Below are 23,384 nucleotides of genomic sequence, written 5' to 3'. Positions count from 1 at the left end.
TGCAGGTATTTCTGCATGAGGAATCTTTTAAAAGCTGCGTGATGCACATTAGGCATGTATTTTACAGATCAACTGGACTGTGCCAAAGCAAAATACTGTATATGGACTAAAGCCTAAATATTGTGTGGCCATGCAACTGGGGTGGGTATGGGCACGTGCAGACAATGCAGCCAGCAGGACAGCCGTGGTCTTGCTGTGCGGCTCCTACCTCAACTGCAGAACAATAGGGTTTTCTTTTCCTGTAGCTCCTGTTTCCCCTCATTCCCCAGAGGAAAACAGCCAGTGGATCCAGGGGCATGTGGTTTCACTCATCCCACCTCCCGTGGATGGTCCTGTAGCATCTCCGTGGAGTACAGCTCTGTGACATGCAGCTAGCACAAGCTGCTCTCTCCAGCAGAATGTTACGGTTTCACCACCATAAGGCTTCTCCCATGCTGTGGAGATATGGCTCGATTATACTTTTCCTTTGTGTTTTGCAGAGCAGGGACTTACTTGGTGAAGATTCCTGCCTCAGAAATAAAAAAAAAATGCTGTAAAAATGAAAATCTTGCTGCTCTGTAGATGAAGAGTTTAAATAACAAAACAACCAACCAACCAACCAACCAAAAAAAGGCAAAACAAAACAAAAACAAACAAAACCAACTAAACAGAAAGTAGATGCTTCACAAATGAGAACCAAGGTCTGGAAAACAGGCTTGCTTCAGTCTTTGGCTTGGGAGAGACCATAAACCTAAGTATTTGTAATCCACTTTTAATTGAAATTTTGAATTACTGTTCTGGTGAGTTAGAGTAATCCCCAAATCCTGTATTAGCCTATACTGTACAGAAATGAATGTAATGTCATTTTTTTACTATTGCTTCAATATTGTGCATCGCTGAGCAATTGCATATCAGTTGCATATCGGAACTTGCAGGCTATAGGCTCTTGACACTCCTTCCCAGACATGCCTGGCACAGAAATTTAAGTAGTTTCCATACCATTCTGGCACAGGTGAATTCCCACAGCTCATATGGTAAGTACTCATATGTTTTGCATTGCCACATCCCCTCAGAATGTGAGGAGGAAGACACAGTACCAGACACTGCAGTCAGGAGTCTGAGCAATACACAATGAGCGAATACCTGGATATTTGGTTTTTAAAGTCCCTCCACTGCTGCAGCTCTGCGCAGGGATGCTCTGCAGCTCCATTATGTACAGCAGAACATTCTGGAAAACCATTGGTGAATCCTACATTTGTGAACCCTACCCTCTGGAAAAATGCTTAGTTTTTGTTTCTGTTTATGATTGCATATCATTTTGCTTCTATGAATTTATCATGCCATTGGCCCCTGTATGCATTTCAAACAGGAGGGACAGTCTTTTGAAATCACTAGATGTAAGCAGTAGCATTTGAGGTAGAAACCAATCTGGAGAGGCTGAAGAAGCACACAAGCAACCAGACATGCATGCTGTGGTTCCAAATCCTGTGCTTTCATCTGCTAAGAAAGCTGAAGGAGTTCTCCAGCTCAGAAGACTTTAAACAACACACTGAATGATAAGGGTTAGATCTCTGTTTATTCAGATTTCTTTTAAGTAGGTACATCAAAATAGAGGAAATGTGTTCAAGAACTTATTTTTTTCAGATAGGAGTAGATGCTCTCTATGATTTCTGTTATCTAATGAACGTTGACATCAAGAACGGTGAACACAGAAAAGTTTTTTCTTTTAATTCAATTTAGACAAGTAGTGATACTTGATAAGCAAAGACAGGGTAGTTTGCCTAGGGAATTTCTAAAAAGATGGAAAAAGGAAAGTTGATGTTTTTCTTTTGCTGAAATGAAAAGTACACTTGTGCAAAGAGTTGATGATAAAGTATTTCCGGTTTCTGTTTCTGTCAGGCTTCTTAATTGTTAAAGCATTATTAAAAAAATGTTTCACTACTTCTAGCATTTATTAAAATGGTGTTGATATGCTGGGCAATTTTTATTTTGAGAAGTGTTTCGCCACTTGTAGGGCTGGATTTCCAACTGCACAGCCTTCACTTGTAAAGCCAGATTTTCTGCAGTTTTTTTGCCTCCCTACAGGCACCTTCTCAAGCGCCAGGGTGCTGAGCTCCTTGGAAAACTGGCCATATAGACAAGGGGCTTGATGGGGACAGAGATCCTTTGAATCTGTGGGTATGGGAGCTGTGAGCCTGCCCATGGTTGCTAGGTGTGCCTTAGTATTGCTGCTAACAGCCTGGCAGTGCGAAAGTGAAGCTCTTGGTGCACTTCTGAAAAAGCTGCGCAGTGCCCACCGCACATTGCTGTCAGCATCCTCCTGACTTCCTGCCTCAGCTCTAAAATTATCTCCTGCCTGCCCCACAGATTAGTACAATCAGCAGTTTTCTAGTGATTGCGTTGAGCAGCTGTGCCTGTTTCACCTCGGCTCTTCCGCCCACAGCTCACTTTCTAAGTTACAAGGAGACATTGGCCACCTGAGCAGAAAACAATAAAATGAGGGTGCAAAGTGTTGCCGCTCTAACATGACACAGAGCACAGCTTTTGCTGAACTTCACCTGACACCTCTCACCTCTTGAGTTACTTGTTGAATTTGTTGAATTTTCATGCACAAGGCTGGCAAAATTATTAGCCTAGCCGTGTTTGTAAAATGTAGGTAGTTTGGGGGCAGTTGGGGAAGTGGGGCCAAATTCAGTGCCTGGGTTGTGAAATGCTCCTAATCTGTGGCATATGCAACGTGACTGTGGTATTGCCACAGTGGGCAGCACCTTGCAGCTGGCCTGTGGAGCCAGAGGAGAGGGCATGGAAGTCTGTAGGAGTGTATTATACCCAAGCCCACCTTAGGTCAGCGCAGACTTCCTAGAGCCATGTGTGAGGGGACTGAGTGCAGCTGGGCCAGGCTTGAAGCCTTGAAGACCTGCTGGACATGTTTCCATCCAGCCCAGGGTGCAGCCAGGCTGCTGCAAAGTCTGCACAGATCAAGGAAAGGCAACAGGAGGGATGGGGTGGGGGGAAGGTTGTCTCAGGGGAATTTTATTTTAGGTGAAAAGATGAATCACATTGCACATTTTTATATGATGCACTGTTACAGTTTATTTCATTTTGGCTGCTAGGTGGTTGATTGTTACTTTTGACATTTAACAGAGTGACAAAAAACAGGCAGGATTCTGTCGGAGTCCTGTTTCCATTTAAGAGGATCACAAAATTCATCATTGCCGGGCACATCAGCTCCTCTGCTCCCTTCCAGCAGCCGCGCGAGGTCTACAGTTGAGCAGAGAAGACATGCATTACTCTCACCAGTGTTACACCTTCGGGTGGTTTTGCTCCCAGTTGCTGGGTCCCCAGTAGAGCTGCCCAGGCTTCCTGCGGGTGACATCCCGTTTTGGCTGTCGACCAGAGCCTAGCCAGCCACATCTGACCTACAGATGCAGTCATCTTGATCTTTAGAAGGAAATCTCTGCCTCACTGTGCAGTGCTCCATCTTCATCTGGAAGGCCAAGAAGGAGCATTACCTGTGAGATGTCCCTGTGACAGGCAGGGCTGGACACGCACATAGAAGTGCCTGGCTATGTCTGACCAGCAGGCTCCATGGCAGCAACAATGATCACCCATAATAGTTACCTTCCAGTGCATAAAGTTGTCTTTTGGCAGTACCTCACTTTTGAAATATGCCGTTTCAGATGACAAAACCCAGCCTGTAGTTTCCGTCACCAAACCCCTCTTCATGAGCATTTCAAGAACTCCTTCCCTTACTTCCCAGTGATTTCACATTCATATGTTAATAAGCATGAACTTTAGGATCTTCCAATTAGTTTAAAAGCCAAAAGGTAAAACTTGTGTGAGGGAGAACAGGGTTTAGAATTACATGGGCTGGATTACAGGAGATGCTTATTTTTGTTCTCTTTGAGTGGCTGATCACCATAATTAATCTAGCTCAGTGGTTGATCCTGGAGGGGACATGGTGTTGGTGGCTGCTGGAGGTGAAATGCACAGGCGAGGTTGTGTTTTGCTGGCTGTGGGAGGGACTGCATCGGTCTCTGAAGACAAAGACTGTGTCAGAGCAGAGATGCTGAGGTCAGCAGGGTCCAGACCCCTCTCTGGACAAGGTGGATTTAGGGGGAGGACTAGCACAGTAAATATGCCCTCCTGACAGCCTGCCCCTGCAGAGTTTTCTGCAGAACTGCCAGGGATGAGGAACCTTGGACTTCCTGTTGCTGCCTTGCGGGACGCTTGCCCACAGTCTCCACTTTCCTTTTCTCCTCTTATCAGGAGAGCAGGAGTAGTCATAGAATCGTAGAATGTCCTGTGTTAGAAGGAATCCACAAGGATCATCAAGTCCAACTCCTGTCCCTGCATAGGACAACCCCACAATTCCCACTGTGTTCTGAGGTCATTGTCCAGTCTCTTCTTGAACACTGTCAGGCTGGGGGCCATGACTGCCTCCCTGGAGAGCCTGTTCTAGTGCTCCACGACCCTCTGGGTGAAGAACCTTTTCCTAATGTCCAACCTAAACCTCCCCTGGCACATCTTCCTGCCATTCCTCAGGTTCTGTCACTGGTCACCAGAAAGAAGAGATCAGCGCCTGTCCCTCTTGCTCCCCTTGTGAGGAAGCTGTAGCCACCAGGAGGTCTCCCCTTAGTCTCCTCTTCTCCAAACTGAACAGACCAAGTGACTTTAACCACTCCTCATATGGCTTCCTCTCCAAACCCTTCACCAATGAGTAATGTCAGTGCTGGTAGTGTAATGTTGTGCCACATTGTCAAAAAAAGACCTCAACTCAGTGAATTTTAACATGTCTGACAGAAATGACATGGAAGGCCTCAGCCATTGCAGCCTGGATGTTGTGCACAGTTGAACCTCCTGCTCAAGACAGCAGTGGGGATGGATGCTGCGCTGTGGGAGCAGCAGTAGAGCAGCCCAAGCGGGTGTACCACAGGACTTGATTTATTGTTTGCAACATCATAGGATTTAATAAGGTGTTATGATGGAAAATGAATTGGGTCTTTTTAAGAGTTTTCCCCTTTTCTCTTGAAAGAAAGCTAATGCGTGTGTCCTGTACTAACACAACCCAAATGCCCTCCACCTGCTTTCTACTCCTCCCCACCTGATTTAACAGTGCGTGCACCAAGCTGCCATATATAATCTTGTCTCATAAATATGGGTTGAAAAACCTAATAGCTTAACAGCTGTTAAAAAGCATTTAGTAAATGAGTTAGCTGGAAAACACTTTGTAATCAGATAATGGCACTGTCCAAGATTATAGGCCGAGATGTATGTGCAAGGCTTCAATCTACCTGGAGGCTGTTCTTGTGTAAAACTCTACATATGCATCAGATCCCATAAAAATATATAAACATAAACCCGAAGTGGGCAGGCAGGCATGTGTTAGAGGTAGCCTTCTCAATGAGCAGGACCAGCGTATTAGCACGAGAGGGTGAGTTCAGATACTTGCATAGGTAAAAGCTGCAATCGTACATGTGATGCATACAGCTTCTGGATACTGTGAGACTCCCTTTGTTTCTGAGTCACTGTGCTCTGGTTTAATTAACTAAAAGCCAAGGCTTGATAGCACCTTGGCTTTTAAAAAACATTTAGGTTGAATTGGTGCCTAGGGAGAAATATCCAGTTAATGGACAGCACCTGCAAACGCCCCTGTAGTGACTGTCTCAGGAGATCCCTAGGGTTGAGTGCCTGTCCCTCATCACTGAGATTACCACTGCTGCACATGCATTGGCAGGGCGCTTCAGAATGTTTTGCTCTGCTGCTCTTGTGTTACAAAACAAAATTACAAAATTATTAAAAATTATAAAATTATAGTTTCTGAAGGCAATCAGCCCATTGCCTCTCCCCAACATCAGACTGCTCCAGAGTCAGAATGAGGCGTGAGGTTCTCACTCTGCTCAAGCCTGCGGGATCCAAGTGGTGCTGCCACAGCAGCCAGGATTTTGTCTTTGCATGAATCCAGAGTGGCTAACCTGCACACGGAAATGTGTCCACATCCCTAACTGTATCTCTGGTCGGGCAGCAGCAAAGCAGTGGCAGCAGCTGGGGTGACCTGTGCAGTGTCTTTTGAAGGAACATCTGGGCGGTGGTGAAGAAGGTGTGCTGCCCGGCTCAAAACTGACTGACGGGGGAGTATTTGGAAGGCACAAACAGCATTGCAGAGCCCAGTTCAGTAATGGAGATTGGGCTACCTCACTCCCCAAAGTCTCATCCCAAATTCTGACCAATTACGAGACATTTAGTTCAGAAGTTGAAGAAACGTGTGTATACACATGAAAAAACAGTAGTGTTTTGATTTTCATATGCTAACCAAAATCTGTGTGCTGGTGCCAGGGAACTACATCATAGTCTGCACTGTGAAAGGTGGCAATTTTGTTTGATAGGTTCATTCAAACTAAGGGCAAAATAAATACAGTGCCATAAATGTCTGCATTGATAATAATATGTGGAAATGTGGAATTGTGAGTTTAATGTTAATCAGGATAAACATCTGTTTAATTTATAAGATTATATTTTCTCAGTTCACATATTTTAATAGCCCTCCCCCAAAAATGTTTAAAAACCCATCTGGATTGCTAAAGTGTAAAAGCAAACAGACTTGTTAGATTTGTCAAAAAATACATATAATTTATATTTAAGCACTTTCTGACTCCCTTTACTGAACATGCATGATTTATTATTTTTCTTCAGTGTTTGATATATTAACTTTTTACCTGCTAGAAAGGCTTTTCATTTAAACATGGGCTTGCCGAACTGGCTGAAATATTTCTCCCAGATTCAGACCCACACAGAAGGACCATTGTCTTCTACCCGGTGCCTCGGTATGATGTCATAACCCTGGTCTCTCTGAGTAAGAAGCTTTGATTTATAGCCAGGGCTGCTGCCAATGTGTGGTTCTCAGAACTTCGCATTAAATTAGGTGACATAAAGACAGGAATCCAGAGTAAGAGGGCATCGTTGAACCACTGAAAACACATTAGCACAGATTAAGTTGCTTATCAGACTAATTTAGAACTATGAGCTCTGTCATATTTTAATATTCAAAATCGAGGAATATTTAAAATAATCTGTTGGCTGACCTAACTCATTGTGAAGTAACAAGCATTTAAAAATTTACCATACGAGTGAAACCTGCATTCATTTTTTCCTTTTTATGGCAAGGGCTTGATCCTTCAGCAGCATTGGGTCTCTTAAACAAGTAACATTACTTTTGAGTCTGAATATATGTAACAACTACATCATTTTTTCTGTTTACAATTTCACAAATTTGGGATTAATTGCTGCAATTTTTTTTTGGCAAATCTCAGTGTATGGCAAATTTGGTCATAATTTTTCATTCTAGCCAGCTGAGAGTCTGCAAGACTGGGTGTTACCTCAGCACAATGGAGCAGCTTTGAGACAGAATGCTTGTTGCCATTTGATATGGCTCTACTGAATTTAAGAAATAGTCTGGTTTCTGCTAGAAGTGCTTGCATATTCTGAACAGCTGTAGGGCTTTCCAGTTGATTGCCAGTCCAGACCTGCCGTGTGACTAGGAGTGTCTTTTTCAGCTGGCAAGTTTTTACTAAGTCATTTAAGATTTGATATATTTCATCTAGAAGTCAGTCAGGCTAATACTGTTAAATATTAATCCTGAGAAAATTAACTGTACTTTCTGTATCATATCACGTCTGCCCGTGTGAAATATTCACTTGTGCAAGTTAGTGATAGTGAAAATGGGTACATGTTATGGCAACTAGCTTACCATGCCTCCACAGGGAGGTATTTGAGATACAAACCCCTTTTTCTAGCTCAGGTCTGTAAAGATTTGCCGTTAATCAAGCATGAGTCAGTAGGTAAGTAGTAACACTAGTATGTGGCTGGCCAGTGATCGGCCCTGGCTGGTCTGGAAGGAGCCCACTGAGTTCCTACTTAGGAGAAAATGGTGAAGGTGAGCACATGAGGTTTGTGTCCTCAGTTGCTCTAAGTCAGCTACAGCTGCTTGTCCCAGCTGAGCGTCTCTGCCCCGCCCAGAGTTAGTAAGACAGTGGGTAGGGTGTGTTAGGAACTGGTAGCCTTATCACATGGAAGTATTTTAACTGAGTAATGCCATAGACACGGTGATGGTAAGTGGGTAGGTAGAGACTACAGGTACAGGCTCTTCCTGCATTGGATTTGGAAGGTGTGTCTTGAAACACTCACAGCTCTTGCCTTGGGCTCTCTACAGTCTTTTGCAAAAATGAAGTAAATAATCGGCCTTTTAAAGAAGGGCTATAAAGTGATTAACACCAACTTTTGACACAAAGTATTTTCAGAATGACCAGGATGTCAGACAGACAGCTTCTTTGAGTTGAGTTTGGAAATACAGACACTGGCAAAGATTTTTGGCCTTTGTTACTCCATTTGGTGAAGTTGCATAGGCTGGAGAGAAGCAGATACAGGATAGAGTGTCATAAACTGTTAACTGCAATGTAGCAATTTCTGGTATATCTGTCTTCCACAAATCAAGTAATATAGTTATTCATGTAAAGTACAAAAGTCGAGGTCTAGCCAGAAAAGGAAGTGTTAATATCTTACATTTCTATTGAAATGCTCAGCTTTGCAGGTCTGATTCCAGGTCATCTGGGTCATTAGTAATAATTTCTCTGGGCAGGGGCTGGGGTGAATCTTACAGAGATTCCTTCTCCAAACTGGTACCCTGTGAAGACATTTACACTTTTTTGAAAGGGAATAAGTAGCTGCCATCCCAGCTTGATAAGATCCATACGTTTACTCTGCACAGTGTTAAATGGCTATACAAATGGCAGCGCACTGAAAAGTCAGATACAAATCCCTTCACCATTTCAACATTCAGTGTGATACTTATTCTAGTGATGAGATTAGCATACAAACAAAATATATGATACTTTGCAACGGGAGACTTCTACTGTGTTGCAAAAACACATTAAAAAAGGTAATGGAGACAATTTAGTTAAACAAGTTCAGACATCTCTAAGCCTAAGTACAGGTAGTACCTGTCCATTTAAAGACAATTTGTTTACCTTTCCATGAAATAACTGATGCTCAGGAGTCTCAGACCAACACAAGTGGACAGTGTAAGCAGACGTAAAATAAAATGGAGGTTCCGCTTAATCCCGTGTCCCTCCTTCTTGTTTCCCTTTCTGGCTACCAACTTGTCATTGGCAAACAAGCTACTGTGACTTACCCTGATTGGTCCTGTAATTAACATCAGTCTCTATTTTCCCTCTGACCTCTGAATTTAAGGGCAACTAGGACTGTCCTTGGATGCTGTCATCATCTCCAAGAGAGTTTTTGGACTAAAAGGTCTAGAATACAGTCCTTTCCATCCATTAGTCCTTTGCCCAGTGCAGAGCAGGACTTACTGGTTATCCTCTGTTTGTTGTGGCAGGTGTATTTCATTGTAGCAACACATGAAAGTAGAATGTTCATGTCTACTAATCAGACCTCCAGACAGACCCCATGGCATTGCTTTCATACAGAAAAAGTTCAAAGTGAAGTGACAAAAAAGAGCCTGGTAAACCAAGTAGCAAAGATGTGCCATAGGAGAGCTACAATGAAAAATAAGCCTGAGATCAGGAACCTGCCTTCTTTAAAGCCTCCAGCCCACCTGCCACCAGGGCTATAACCCTTCCCCAGGTTATAACAAGTCAGGCAGCTCCAGGGTTTATTGGAGTTGAATTGCCAGTGGTTGAGCTTAGAATTATTTGGCACAGGTGTTTCTATAACAGTGATATATTGGGAAAATTCAGTGTTCAACAACCATCATATTTCCAGCTGTGCTGTGGTTAGTGCTAGTACAGTGAACCTAATATAAAACATGTGAGAATATTTGCTAGCTCAGGAACTTACTAAAGGTATTTTCTTACAATATCTAAACTGCAATGTTTATGTAGGTGCATATCTTTGGTCTTGCATTTTCATAAAGGGTGTGATATTGATTTTATAAAGCTGTCACTGAACCTGGACTCTGCTTCTCTGCAACCAAGTGCATTAGTAACCCTGCTAGCCAATGCACATCACACAAACAGGTGAAAACAAGATTATGTGGAATCCAATGACCGTTCATTGTCCTTAGGACGTTTGTCTTGAGCAGCACCTGTGCATCTGTTACGTGTATAGACATGTTTTTACTAGGGGTGCTAGAAATCTTGAAACAAGTGTTGCAAGCATCTATATGTAAAAGAACATAAAAGGAGCAAAGTTAACAAGAGGCTAGGGGACTGTAAAACAAGGGTAGTGAAGTGTGTTCACCAGCAGCAAAATTTGTGACTGTTAAAAGAGTTTTTATGTGTACACATGCACACATATGCATTTTTAGGGGTTCGAAAGACGAACATAGTAAATGGCTGGAGAATGTATAAGGGTGTTTGTAAAACACATGCAAATAAAAATACAGTCAGAGACACTCATGCAAAAGGCATGTGCTCTGAGCTGAGATGTGCAAAGATGTCTCATTAATACTTTTGTGCCACAACAGCTCAGTTATTCTGATATTCTGAAAGATATCCTGTGTTGTCACCATAGATTTCCAACAGCACTTTCAAGTGATGGCTGTTCCTCTGGATCTCTTTTTGGTAGAAAAGATTAATGCCACTGTGCATCCATGCTCAATTGTTTTATGCATCTGGCTTGAAAAAATACATCTAGAGACTATCTTGACCCCATTACATATACTTTTCCTGATAAAGTGGGTGTCTTTTTACCTGTGCACTGCATATGTTACAGCAGAAGCAGAGAAGGCACCTCTCTCTGATTTGAGAAAGCCAATGTGAAAAAGACACTTTGATTTGAGGAAGGATCTCCTCTCCGATATGAGAAAGCAGCTCTGCATTTGTCATGACTCAGTTGATGCTCAGAGACAGTCATTCTGTCCATGTGCTGGTGGTATTTAGAAGCATGGCTTGACAGCTCAGATCATCTTTTGAGACAATGGGTAGAGCAAGCAGAGGTCTAGAACAGGAGTAATTTTTTCTTGGTAGCCTGGGACTGAGTTGACATTTGTTAGGAGCTGGCATTAGCAGTTTGTATCCAACTTAGAATCACACCCATTTGCTGGTTAGTAAACTTAATAATGTAAAAACTGAATAAATCAAATTCTACTCTATCAAAAATATACTGATAATTGAAAGCTTCTTGTATATAGTAGTTTGCCATGTATCTTTGCAATTTTACTTTCACTGAACTTGGAAAGCCCTGTCTCTACCTTAGTATGCTCCAGTTTACCGAATGCGCAGACATTTATCAAATGGGCCATCAGTAGCTGTAGAAATGCCGTACTATATCCAAGTTAAAATTCTTGCTTTGATTACTACAAATCCGTGGAGCCCTTGGGTCCAAAGCTTCCACTGAAGCACAGCTATTTGCAAATAGATTTTTATAGCACATTAGTGCTGGAGGAGAGTCCAAAGAAAATAGTCCTTTTCAATATTAGAACCAGCTGTGACTTTCTTGTGCTGATGACTCATTCATTTTTTTTATAGGGTGGGAGAACTAGGCAAAAGACACACAGAGTCTTATTCAAGACGTTGTTTGTTTTGCAAAGGGTATCCTAGCCACAAGCCAACTTGATCATACCAATACGCAACTCATGTTTATTTAAAACTTTTTTCTTTTAACAGTTCCAATTATAAAAACAGAACCCACAGATGACTATGAGCCTGCTCAAACCTGTGGACCAATGAACCAAGGCTTAAGCCCTCTCTCTAAACCATACTACAGCCAGCAGATCATGATGCCGCCTGATCCTGGTTCATGCCTCGTGGCTGGCTTTTCCTCCTGTCAGCAGAGAAACGCTGTGATGTCACCCTCTCCCAACGCAAGCCCCAAGCTGCACGACCTTTCGTCCTCTCCTTACAAGTGCATCCCCAACCCAGGCCACAGTCACCTCGGACTTCAGCAGCCCACTGGAGGTGTCCCCACCATACAGGAAGTGCCAAGGTCTATAGTTGTGCACCCAAGCTCCCCCGAGCAATCATCTCACATCATGCTGCAGCCGCAGGTGAGTCAACATCTGAGCAGTAGCTGTCCCCTTGGTTATCAACAAACACTCTATCCCAACAGTCCCTCTTCTCCAGTTCCATCTGTTACCCAAGAGCCAACCTATTTGCAGTCCTGCAGTCCAACTCACTCATCCATAATGGGTCAACAGCAGCAGCAACTGCCGAAGGTTCACAGAAATGAGTCTCCAACAACCCAACCACTGTCATTGCCAGAGTTGCATGAGGAAAGTAATCATAATTTGGCCCCTATTCCTGTAACGATCAAGCGAGAACCTGAGGAATTGGACCAGATGTACCTGGATGATGGTAAGTCTTCTGCAGCATAGGTTTGTGTTCAACCGTGTTGCTATATCAGTGAGTTCCCTTCACCCCCTCCTCCTTTTGAATCCTCGTGGAAAAAAGTTCTATTAACAGCCTGGTGGAATGGTGCGGATTTTTGCTTGGATTGTCTCTATACAGGAAAGAACTCTTTAATTTAATTTGCAATAATAAAACCATATTATCTAAACCTTAAATATTGTTAGTTAGAGCTAGCTGCATGACCGATAGCTGTGTTGCAGTAGTCTTAACTATATGGTCTTGGCTTATGCCAATGCCAGTGACCTGTGGAATGACAGTGGAAACAAATATGTTTAACATTGTCCCATCCGTAATGAGGTGAAATGTCTGATGTGCAAATCTGTTCATTGGAACTAAATGATAAGCTGCTCTATTTCAATTGAGAGGGTTCAAATTAAAAATAGAGGTACATCTTTCAGCGTAACTTTTCAGTCTGATGGCATCTACTTTTTCTTCCATTCTTATTGTAGACTTGCTGCTGCTTTTTTTATCTTCTTTTTCTTTTGTAAGATTCTATATGTATATGTATTCTACATGCACCACTGAAAAGTTAAAATGCTGTGATGAACGTGTCAGACTCTAGTTTCCAAAGATTTATTAGTCGAACATAGTAAAAGGGATAATCTGGCATTTGATTATGTGACCTCACTGAACTGTGATTTAGCACTTGCTGCTAAGTATCCTAGTAATATTCTGGACCTTTACCTTAATATGGTACGTGAGTTCCCTTCCAACGGCCACATAACTTTATATATAACATACCATGCTATTTGAAAAAGAAATGGCTTTGAAAAGGCTGCATTGAAACTAGCTGGTGCCAAGGAACATCTGAATGTGATTGTCTTTCAGGGCGAATTTAAAGACAATTCATTGCACTGTTTTTTTAAAAAGGACATTTAGTCATTCTATTTTAAACAGCATGATACTCACTGAATTAGGATTACAAATGAATGTGTTGGAGCTTGAGTAGCAGCCTTTTGCTTTTCAATTCTAGGAAAATGATTTTTCTTAACAGAAGTTATTATTGGTTACATGATAGACAGGTCTAAGGAATTTTTCCTAATTAGAGTTCAGTTCACTGAAGTTTTGCACAACACATCTTTTGTGGCAAGGTTTTATTCATGTATCATCCATTTTTGCCACATATCTATGCTGTAAGGAGCAAGATTTCAACAAACCGAACAAGAAATGTACACAAAACAAAACACCATGCCCAAATTTTGATTTTGAGAGAAGCCAGAAGTTATCTATGGAAGGAACAGAATACAGATAAAATCTAAGTCTAGTCTATAGCTGTCTTTCTAGAAAAGCACAAGAAAAGGGCAGTCTTTCTGCCTTTCCTCTCCAAAATCCAGCAATCATTTCTCTGACAGCACTGGGAAAGCTGCCTTTGGCTGATCTCTGCTGGAGAGATGGGACTGCGGCTCAGAGGTGAAGGGTGAACCTCCTCAGCCATGTCTACTTTAGGTTTCTTCTGGAGGAACAGAGGAACTTTACTACCATGTGATCTGAGACATTTTAGTTTTTTCAGCAGTGCTCATTCTCTCTGACAAAGCATAAATGGTTTAGTCTTTACCTCCATCTCTCTTCCATCCCCTCTTCTGGACACACACACACCAGTTCTCTGACAGAAAATCAGAAGTAATTGTAGAAGCCACCATGTACATCTGCACTGATACTTAAAGTTGCCTTTGCAGATCTCTTCAGCTAGCCAATTCCAGCTTCCCTTTGGCATCCAGCAGGCTATCAAAATCATTCTGTGTCTGACCACAGACAGGTGTATAATATAAACCAAGAAAGAATTCATAGACATAACAGCCATGGTAACAATATGTAATAGAAAAAAATTGTGTAGTTCCAAAAAATTAAACACCACCAGTTCCCTCTAAGGGTGGGAGTCAGAAATGGTAACCAGAGGAAGTCCCTTTTCTATCTCTAAACTGATATTTAGGTTTGTCTCCAGATTCACACCGATGGAGCACAACCCACGTGAACTGCCCTTTCCTACCTATGCCTCATGTCACTGTCCGAATAAAAGGTCATCCACTCTATGTTTTGTGTTGGCAAAATGAAGCCCCTGTAGAAATCAGGAGTGGACTGCTACTGCCTTCTTATTGTCTTGGTTTTGGGGAGCCTAGAGACAAAGTGTGCGGCACAGACACTAAAGGCAGAAACCATGTCTTGTGGGACTCATGCTGCCCAAGACCTTCTGTTCAAACCATGCAGAGCCCCAACGTGCCTCAGACACACAGCACAGGAGCATGAAACTGTGAGTCAGGCTGGAACGCTGTTTAGTTCTATGCTATATGTGTTTCATGGAGGCAACCTTACCACCACCAGTGAAGGTATGGTTTCACATTACGTTTAATCTGATGTAACTGCAGGCTCCCATGGAAAGAGTGGCCTAGATCCATCTTGCCCTTAGCCACATGTTCTTGCTGCTTCCTTTGAGTCATATCAATTGATTATGGAGCAGCCGAGCACGCTAATGGAAAATTAACCTGCCAAAAATAGCAAAACCCACGTAGTTTTCCACTGGGTCATCTCATGGAACCACATCCCCTGGGTCCAATAGCTGGGTCCAGCCCACAAGAGAGGCAGGAAGCCTGTTGCTGAGGGTCATGGAGTGCAGCGGGACCGCTCTGGGTGACAGCAGCTCACCCATAGGCCAGAGTAAGATGTGGAGCCACATCTAATGTCATCTTATCCTCCCCAGCAACACTCTAATCAACTCACTCTGTCTTGGTAAAAAATCTCCTTCTAGTTATGGAAGGATGACATCTGGGCTGTCTCACATGGTCTTAAAGGGCAGTTTGGCCACTATGGTGACAGCCTGGAAATGACCAGTAGTTGCTCCTGGTGTCCTGGTAAATGCTCTTCACTGACATCTGCACCAAAAAGGCAAAGCACTCCACATATGCAATGCCTTTGTGCCGGGTGCGTTCTGTTCAGACCCCTGGCTGTAACCGTGCAATAAGGGAGAATGGGTTTAGCAGAGTGGCTCATACCAAATAGGAACAACTAATTCTTTGTGTGCTTGTTTTTTGCCTTTTTTTGCTGTTTGTTGTTGTTGTTGTTGTTTTTGGTTTTGTTTTTGTTTTTAAATAGGAGCTCTAAAGCTATTAGCATTGCTTCTTGTTAGTATCATATCCATCTTTAAGTGTTTTCTTTGTTGGAGGAGTGGGTGGGATATCTGAACTTTATGACCGTATTCAGAAAACGAGATTATCAAATCATACCTGTGAGTAAGGACAGTTTCTCTTTTATTTTTTTTTAATAGATTGCTGCTCTACCTCTTTATAATTTGTTGTCTCACTGATTCAGTTCAGATTCCTTCATACAGCATGATTTAAACTTTGTTTTTAGTATTTTTTCAGTGTTTGCACCTGTGAACAATATGAAAGCCAGAGAGTGGTCAGATATACTTGACTGCTTTCCTTGCCTGCTACTCTACCAACTCTTTCTCTTACTCCTGGAGTAATTTAAAAGTAATGAAATATTTTAATGACATTAAAAAATAAATTCTCAAAATATTACTCCATTAAAAAAGCATATCTCATGGTGTCTTGTAGCTGTTTTAATACCTTATTTTACCTGAAAGTGCTTATGAAGCATGAGCTATAGACATCTAACATACTTATGGGACTACCAGACACATAAAGTATCTAACTGGTTATGCCAGATTATATTTGGTAAAACTTTGGTTGCTTGTTACCACTTATCACACCAAAGTTACCATTTTACTCCCTTGCCAGTTTGGGGAGGTTTGATTTATGTATTTAATACACAAACAGCAAACTTGGACCAGGTATAAACAGAAATTTTTTTGTTTCAGCTTATGGGATCAGAGCAATATTCATTCCTTTTGGTCTGGAGTATCTCCAAATATGGACCATCTAAACTGCAGAATATAGATGGAAAAAAAACAGTCAGTGAGTTTATATAAATATATATCCTGTATATGACATTTTTCTGCCTCAGAAATGGTGGGCAACTGAAGTGATATAAAGGGAGCACCCAAAGAGACTTCCATTTTGACAAATAAATTTCGGTCTTGGCAATCTTGTCTTAAATCAAAATCTACAGTAGGAACCTGGGCTACTCATTAAATGTGCTGTTCATTTCAGTATGTGAATATATGATTCAACATGTAGAATGTATTTAAAACTCATCCCATAAAGTGATACCTGATACATTGTGGCTATACTCTTGATATTGAAATATTGGATACCAACACTCATTCCAAATAATTCTGAGTTCAACCTCCTAACACAGATTATGGCTTACTCCCTTTGCTGCTTTCACAACAAGTTTTGATTAAAAGCAGTTGAAATGTGACATTTCTGCTTGGTTTTGGTCCCCTGTGGGAGCCCATAGTCCTTTGCAGCAGGAGAGGAGGTGTCTTGCAGCAATCGGTGGGGCGCTGCTCCATGTGCCTGAGCCACCCCTGTCCTAGACAGTGAAGATTACCTGACGTTCCGCTTTCAGATCTAAGCTGGGAGGAGTGTGGGGTGGTGGAGCCCATGGAAAATGCTTAGGCAGGCAGGCCTGAGGGACCTCTGCAGTGTAAGTCTATGAAGTGATTGCTTTTGAGAGAAAACATTTTATTTGAGGACCGATGAGTTGAATGTGCTGTACAGCCCTGTTGAGATGTGAAGTAGAATTAGCATTGCCCAAAGAGATGGGCACTTTGGGAAGCTACAAGCTGATGGGAATTCTTCCTGGTCCCTTGAACCAGTAATTCTCTCAACGGGATGTGAAAATTTACTTAATTTATATAATACCTCACTTTTGTGCATGCTCCTCTCTCTGGCCTCCTAACTAGAACTTGGGTCAAAAGCAGTACTAGTCTACTCTTGAAGTAATCCTGCTTCTTTTCTGTTCACCAGTGCAGCTCAGAGAATTTTTTCCAAATTTTTACTGCTTCTCTTAGTGGCAGAAGAAACCCCAAGCTAGATGCGGTGGACTCGAAGTTCACACAGCTTTCAGGATGTTCAGGCAGCTGGGAACTGGCCCGGCTCACAACAGTAGATGTTAAAAGTGACTTGAAATCACTTTCCTTATCCCTGTTTCCCTTTCCTGGACCTAGTGTAGGTTGTATGAAACACAGAACTGAGCTCTGAATTTTATTTCACCAGGAGGAGAGAGTTCAATTATGTATGCTAATGCCAAGAAACATTTTTCAGGTTGTAACTGGCACTCCCACAAGCTATTACATTTTTTACCTGCAGCAGAATGACACTCCGTTGTGAAATTATTTCCTGCTGTTAGAAACATCAAAGAAAGCAGTTTTCATTACAGATGAAAATGAAGCTATTTCAAAAAAGCAAGGGGGAAACACATTGGTACCAACAAGAAAAAATTTATGACTTATGTTCTCAGCAGATTTCAAGGTGTATTGTATGTGGTGTTATCCCATTTGTTATATTAATGCACAGAACTTTACAAAAGCAGCTTTTAATTGAAAGCAAAGCAGCATCCTGAAGGATTGTTTAATCAAGGTATGCTTGAGTACTGAAGCTGAAGGCCTCAGCTTCTTTGAGCTTTTCCTGGGTTCCAATCACAGCTTTTGAGATGTGGTCCCAGCCACGTTGAAATCGGTGGCCCACTCCCATTGCCAGCAATGGGGCCAGGGTTCCACCCACCATTGAAAAAACTGTTTTCCAGAACTCCCCAAGTCCTGTGTAGAAGCCAGAACTGGAATAACAATATCTGACAGACAGATCTCTTGTCTGAAGTTTTGTATATTAATTCAGCTTCCTTCTCTGCACATGGATACTTTCATAAAGGTTTCTATCCTGATCTTGACTTGATTTGATCTATAAATCTTTCTGTAGTAAGATAAAAATACATAGGCCATAAATGAAGGTATTTGATGTTTAGATATGTGGCTAACACAAAATATCAGAACCACATCATCATCTTTTTTAAAACAAGGAGGCTTTTGTTCTTGTGATTGTCTTTGCACAGCTGTGAGTTTTATAGCACTATGCCAATGAATGCACTCGTTGCGATTTTTATTTTAGTCTGAAAAGGTAAATTGGGAGCATTAAGCCCTCAGTAAGTATGTAAAAGTGGGAAAACCACAGGTAAAGTGTTACTGAAAGCTGCAGCCCTGCCAGCCATTTCATTTTAAACATGGCTCTTTTAAAAATAACTTTTGCAGTAAAAGCTGTAACTCCTGGATGTAATATGAGCTATTGCTAATGTCATTCCCATGAATTGCTTACAGTGTTGAATGGTTAGATGTCTGACAAGTCCATATATCTCCTATACAGTATATCTGTAAGTTTTTTGCCTCTAAACCATGTGTTCTTTTTTTTCACTCCTCTATATTCTTAAAATGCACATGGTTTAGTGATATAGTTTATTTGAACAGGAACCATAGCAGACAGAATTATTCTTTTGCTGAAACATATCCTTTTTCATACATCTCAGCTTCATGATTAAAGCGATTGGCTCTTGAGGCATTAAGTTTAGTCTGCTGCTGCCACAATTATGCCTTTGAAAACTCCTGAGTGCACTCAGTGATTTCCAGTAGTCCAGATGTCATTAGAACAACACACAGGTAGTCCGCAAAGTCCAGTAACACTGTCTACACTTTGGTCTGACTTGGACAAGCTTTTCCCTCTCTCCCTCTTGGCCAAGCCTCACAGCTCTGGGAGAAAACAAATAGCTTTCCTCATGGAAAGTTTTACTTAATCTGGCCTGGTGCCGGAGCCTAGACCCTCCGCGTCTCTAATGATGATTGAAGGTGTACATGCTACTGTGATAAAACATGCTGAGTCGTTAACATTTGGGGCTTGAGTTGTATGCGATGAGTAAGGGAGGACTGAAGTAATGTGTTCGAATCAGACCTTCGGGGGACTTGCAGTCTGGGTTTGAGGGGTATCCTGTTACATGAAACCGCACACCCATGGGATCGGGTTTTGCTGTTTCTAGCAGGTTTGCTGAATTGGGTGTCCCTGGAGGCCACCAGAAGAAAGCCACCAGAGGAGCAGCTGATCATACTAGGTGTCATTCCTGGTTTTCTCCAGTCCCAGGTGTATGGTTAACCACAGAGCAGACCTACCTACCTCTTAGCTGCAGTATGCTGTGAAATCTAGCAGAAAACTTTGCTTTCTTCTAGCATCAACACTTAGATTTCTGGGAGGTCCTTGAGTCTCAGGCTCTCAAGGAAGTGTCTGGTCCCTTCAGAGAAGTCCTGAGCACCTCTGCCCTCATTCAGTGGTAACAGCCACTGGCGGAGGGAGCAGGAGGCTGGCCAAGTGAGAAATCAGCAGGCAGTGCTTTGCAATGTTTTGATACTGAGGAGTATTTTTAATGTCAAAAACACAGCATTTGCTTGATGTGCATGTGCAGACACACCTTTATGTTAAACATTTTGACTCATTAGGTGATCAGCTGAAGATGCATTGCACCCCCCTTTTTCAGCCAGCTTCATGCTGCAGCTCTGCTAATGGCTGTGCAACTAGCTACGGAAGAAGTCGCTTCTCCCTCCCATGCCTGATTCATTCTCCTATTTCCATAATAATGGCTGTTGGCATTACTGTTTCAAATGGTAAAGATTTTGTGGGTTATTTTCTGTAAGTTTTCCTTGGCGATTAGGAGAGAAGAAGTTGCTGTATCTGAGCCTTCGTAACATTTACATCTGCTTTTAAGCCTGGAGGAGTGCCAAGGAAAATATGTGGCTTGCAGAAGCACAAGCTTCATGAGAAAGCTTTGTTCCAACGCGATTCATTTTAGGAATATTTTGTTTGTTTGGAACATTTCTGCTGAGCTGTGCAGTGTTAGCTGGTCAGGTGTGGCCACGTGGCTCATGTACAGCCTCTGTGCTCTTGTGTCCTGAACCTGTCCTGGCAAAACACTTCTGAGGAAGTGATTGTAGAAAAACCCTCTTCACCAGGGAGCACAAACCCCTGCTGCCTCTCAGCAGAGCTGGGCTGAAGCGAGCCACCAGCTCAGCCCAGCAAACACATACATACGTGTCAGAGGAAGCGCTCTCATGAGTAAACTCCCTGACTTCACGTACAGTGCTCTTGGCTAAGCTCTAGTGAGCTGGAGTGTTGCTAGATTGCAGAGCAGCGAAGGAGCTGCCTCTGCTCCCACTTAAGTCAATAACACTGTTCCCTTTGGGTTTGTTGGGAACGGGACCAGGCGTATGGCTGGTAGTTAAAAACGCATAATAGCTGCATTCATTGAAATCTGGTTGTTGATAGACAGACAGAGAGGGAGGCTTTTCTGGCAGATTTCTGCACAGCACAGTTGATTGTTTCATCTGCGTCTGCCGGACAACCGGGGTGCTCGGTCATGGGACTGATAGTGGCTTGACCATCTCTGTCAAGAGTGGGCTGTTTGATAACCTGGCTCCTGGTCTTTCCTCCTCTCCGAGGAGCTGATGCTGATTGCAGTGAAAGGGGGCACAGGCTTTCCACACCAGGCTTATCTCCAGCCTAGGAGGAAGCTTATGAAAAACAGCAGACCCTCAAAATGTTCCCCTCCTTCTCTGTCACTGAGGAAGCCTGCAAAGTCTGGACATTGAAAATACTTGGAAACAGTCATTGAGTAAGAAATACAGTAGGAAAACCATGGCCGTCTTCCTCGTTGGCTGGCCTGCCTGGATTTGTCTGCAAACCAGGGAGCTGGACCCACACTCTCCCTGCTTTACAGGCTTTGCTTTGTTGGTAAGTCTTCTACATTTTCCATACTTTGAAGCCTACTGCAACACCAGTATCAGAAAGCAAAGTGAGATGGTGCTGTGTGTTGAAATTCCCAAACTGTATTGTCCCTGAGCACATGTATTGCAATATGAGAACTTGAAGAGTCTGGATAAGCAATGCTACAGGCTATCGAAGTCCCTAAGTAGTGGATTACATTCTTTGGTTCTTGCATAGTTATAGCTCCTGTTATTCGAGCATCATGTCTGCACAAGAACATTCCTCACTTGCCTTGTCTTTGTACAACTAAAGCATGATTTTTCTGCTTAATTTTGGCCCTTCTGTGGCCATATGAGATTGCAGAAGACAAGATTTGACTCTTTCTGTCTGTGCTGTCCAGATTGCTCTTGAAGTTAGATTTCTTTGGGAGCTAGGGCTAAAGATTTGTTCCGTTTCATAACTCTTGTGTTAGCTTTGGGATTACAGAATAGGTGTTGCAGTAGATATTATGAATCAATTTTGATACCCTGGGAGCAGCAGACAGTTCTTTTTCTAGTGTTTCATTGGCACCTCACAAGCAAAATCTTCGGCAAGCTACTTAAGAAGGAGAAAAAATGGTATTTTAGGTCACAAGAGAAGCCTCCAAAAATACAAAACTGATGAATATGTATTTTAACTTTTATTTCTGTCCTGTATATGCAAATCTATATACACATGAAGTATGTGTGTGCATGCATATGTGAGTGCACATACACAGACATATATGTAATGAGCTATAAGACCTAGTATACTAATTCTTCTTTGAAGTTGTGGTGGGTGAGAATGACGTAAGTCTCTTCTACTCATGACTGACTTCTCTGAAAATCCTGCAGGTGCTTGTTGAGTAAAACCTTATAGAAACATGAGGTCAAGTGGAGAAGCCCATCCTGTGGACCTTCTGTTGTGCACAGTTAGTTTCTGAACTGAAATGCCCGTTGCAGCTCTGAAATCTGGCTCCATGCTGCTGCATGCCCCTGAGCTGCAGTTGTCACTGCTGCTGAATGTTTCTCAGGCATCTGCACTTTTGCTGCCCAGATAATCTTTTGGAAGACTGAAGCAACTGTTAAAGATGATCTCTTCACTACTACTTGGCTTTTTTTTTTTTTTTCCCCTGTGATAACTCTGCTCAGCCATGCTCTGGGCTGCACTTGGATTCAGCTATTCACTTGAGGGCTTTCACCTCTGAGCATCTGTGCGAACCATTAACAACTTCTGCAGGCATCTTCTCCTTATAGTTCTATATCTCTGGGTGAGTAGTACTGGGAGGTTCACATGTGCTTCTCAGTCTAAAATGACTGTGTGTGAAATGGTCATATAGAAAGAGGTTAGCAGAGAAACTGGTCCTGATTTTTTTTTCAGTTATGCACACTCTTGCTTGTTTTCTTTCTTCTGAGAAGTTTCCCCAACTGTTAACCGTTGCGCAAGACGATACAAAGCTGTCCCTTGGGCCCTAGAAATCAAAGGCTAGAACTTCCTGAAGTTGCCAGAATAGATGCAACACAAGTTCAGGTTTTGCAGAAAGAAACAATGAGCTCTGGCTAGATGTATCTCACCCGGGCACTGCATGAGCTCTCTTTGAAAGAGGGCCCTGGAAGGGCTGTCAGCGGTGGAGATGGTTGCTCTACTCTCATCTTTGAGTTCCTAGATAACTTTGAAAGAGTTCTCAGGGATTTTTGTTTATTTTTTCTTCCACTTAGAGAGTATGTTAGGATGAGGAAAGACCTCATTACAAAAGAAAAAGAAGCAAAACTGATTCCAGGGCAGAAAGTGCCATCAGTTACAGGGAGAATATGCTTTTTGCATCAGTGGACAAACACGGCAGCAGTAGCTGCTTTGGAGAACTTTCCAGGAATTCTCCCACTGTTTCTAGAAGCCCAGGCTGGACCTTTAAAGGCCAGACAAGCACCACTGCAGTCTGTTTAAAACGTGGACTCACAATTGGACATCATGTGTCAGATGACCACTTGGTAAGAACCTCCATTATTGCCAGGCAAACTGCTGGTTTCTGCCCTATCTGGCATATAGCCAGAGTTGTAGAGATAAAGGTGACCATCTTCTTTGCAGAGGGTTTAGACTTACCTTTTGCAATCCAGTATCCCAGATATTTCACACTATTTCAATGGTAAACTAGGGTCCTAAAGAGGAACCAGCAGTTCTGAAGTCAAGGAAAGTTTTACTGGAAGGATGTGCTAATGTGAAAGCATTTTCATGCACTCTTTTAGTAGCTAGTTTACAAGTCCAGAGATAGCTGCAGCCCTCATTGGAGCTGGTGCATACTGGTTGGCAAAATCAGACCTGTGTGACAGGACTCCAGGACGTCAGGTCAAAGCAGGGGCTCTGCATGGGACTGCACCCAGTCAAGGATTCA

General features: G+C 42.5%; 2 protein-coding genes across 9 annotated transcripts in view; one reads left to right on the top strand and one right to left on the bottom strand.

Annotated features, from left to right (window-relative positions):
* SLC66A2 (solute carrier family 66 member 2) overlaps positions 1-23,384 on the bottom strand; it is a 559,480-nt gene that overhangs the window by 146,048 nt on the left and 390,048 nt on the right. The gene's annotated exons all lie outside the window — the stretch shown is intronic.
* The window catches only part of NFATC1 (nuclear factor of activated T cells 1), a gene marked incomplete at its 5' end in the record, with an annotated part of 114,535 nt that overhangs the window by 70,868 nt on the left and 20,283 nt on the right, over positions 1-23,384 (top strand). For 2 of the 8 annotated variants that reach the window (XM_082045403.1, XM_082045404.1), the window contains one exon: positions 11,601-12,287. In XM_082045403.1, coding sequence (XP_081901529.1) covers positions 11,601-12,287 — 687 coding nt within the window. Of the gene's footprint in view, positions 1-5; positions 1,921-11,600; positions 12,288-23,384 lie in introns of those variants that run through there. The other 6 variants (XM_082045405.1, XM_082045406.1, XM_082045407.1 and 3 more) reach the window with 6 other exon arrangements.

The sequence above is a fragment of the Streptopelia decaocto genome, assembly GCF_964273445.1.
Source record: "Streptopelia decaocto genome assembly, chromosome: 2".
NCBI classification, from domain to species: Eukaryota; Metazoa; Chordata; class Aves; order Columbiformes; family Columbidae; genus Streptopelia; species Streptopelia decaocto.
The sequence above is the reverse complement of the archived record's forward strand: the minus strand, read 5'-3'. Positions and strand labels throughout refer to the sequence as shown.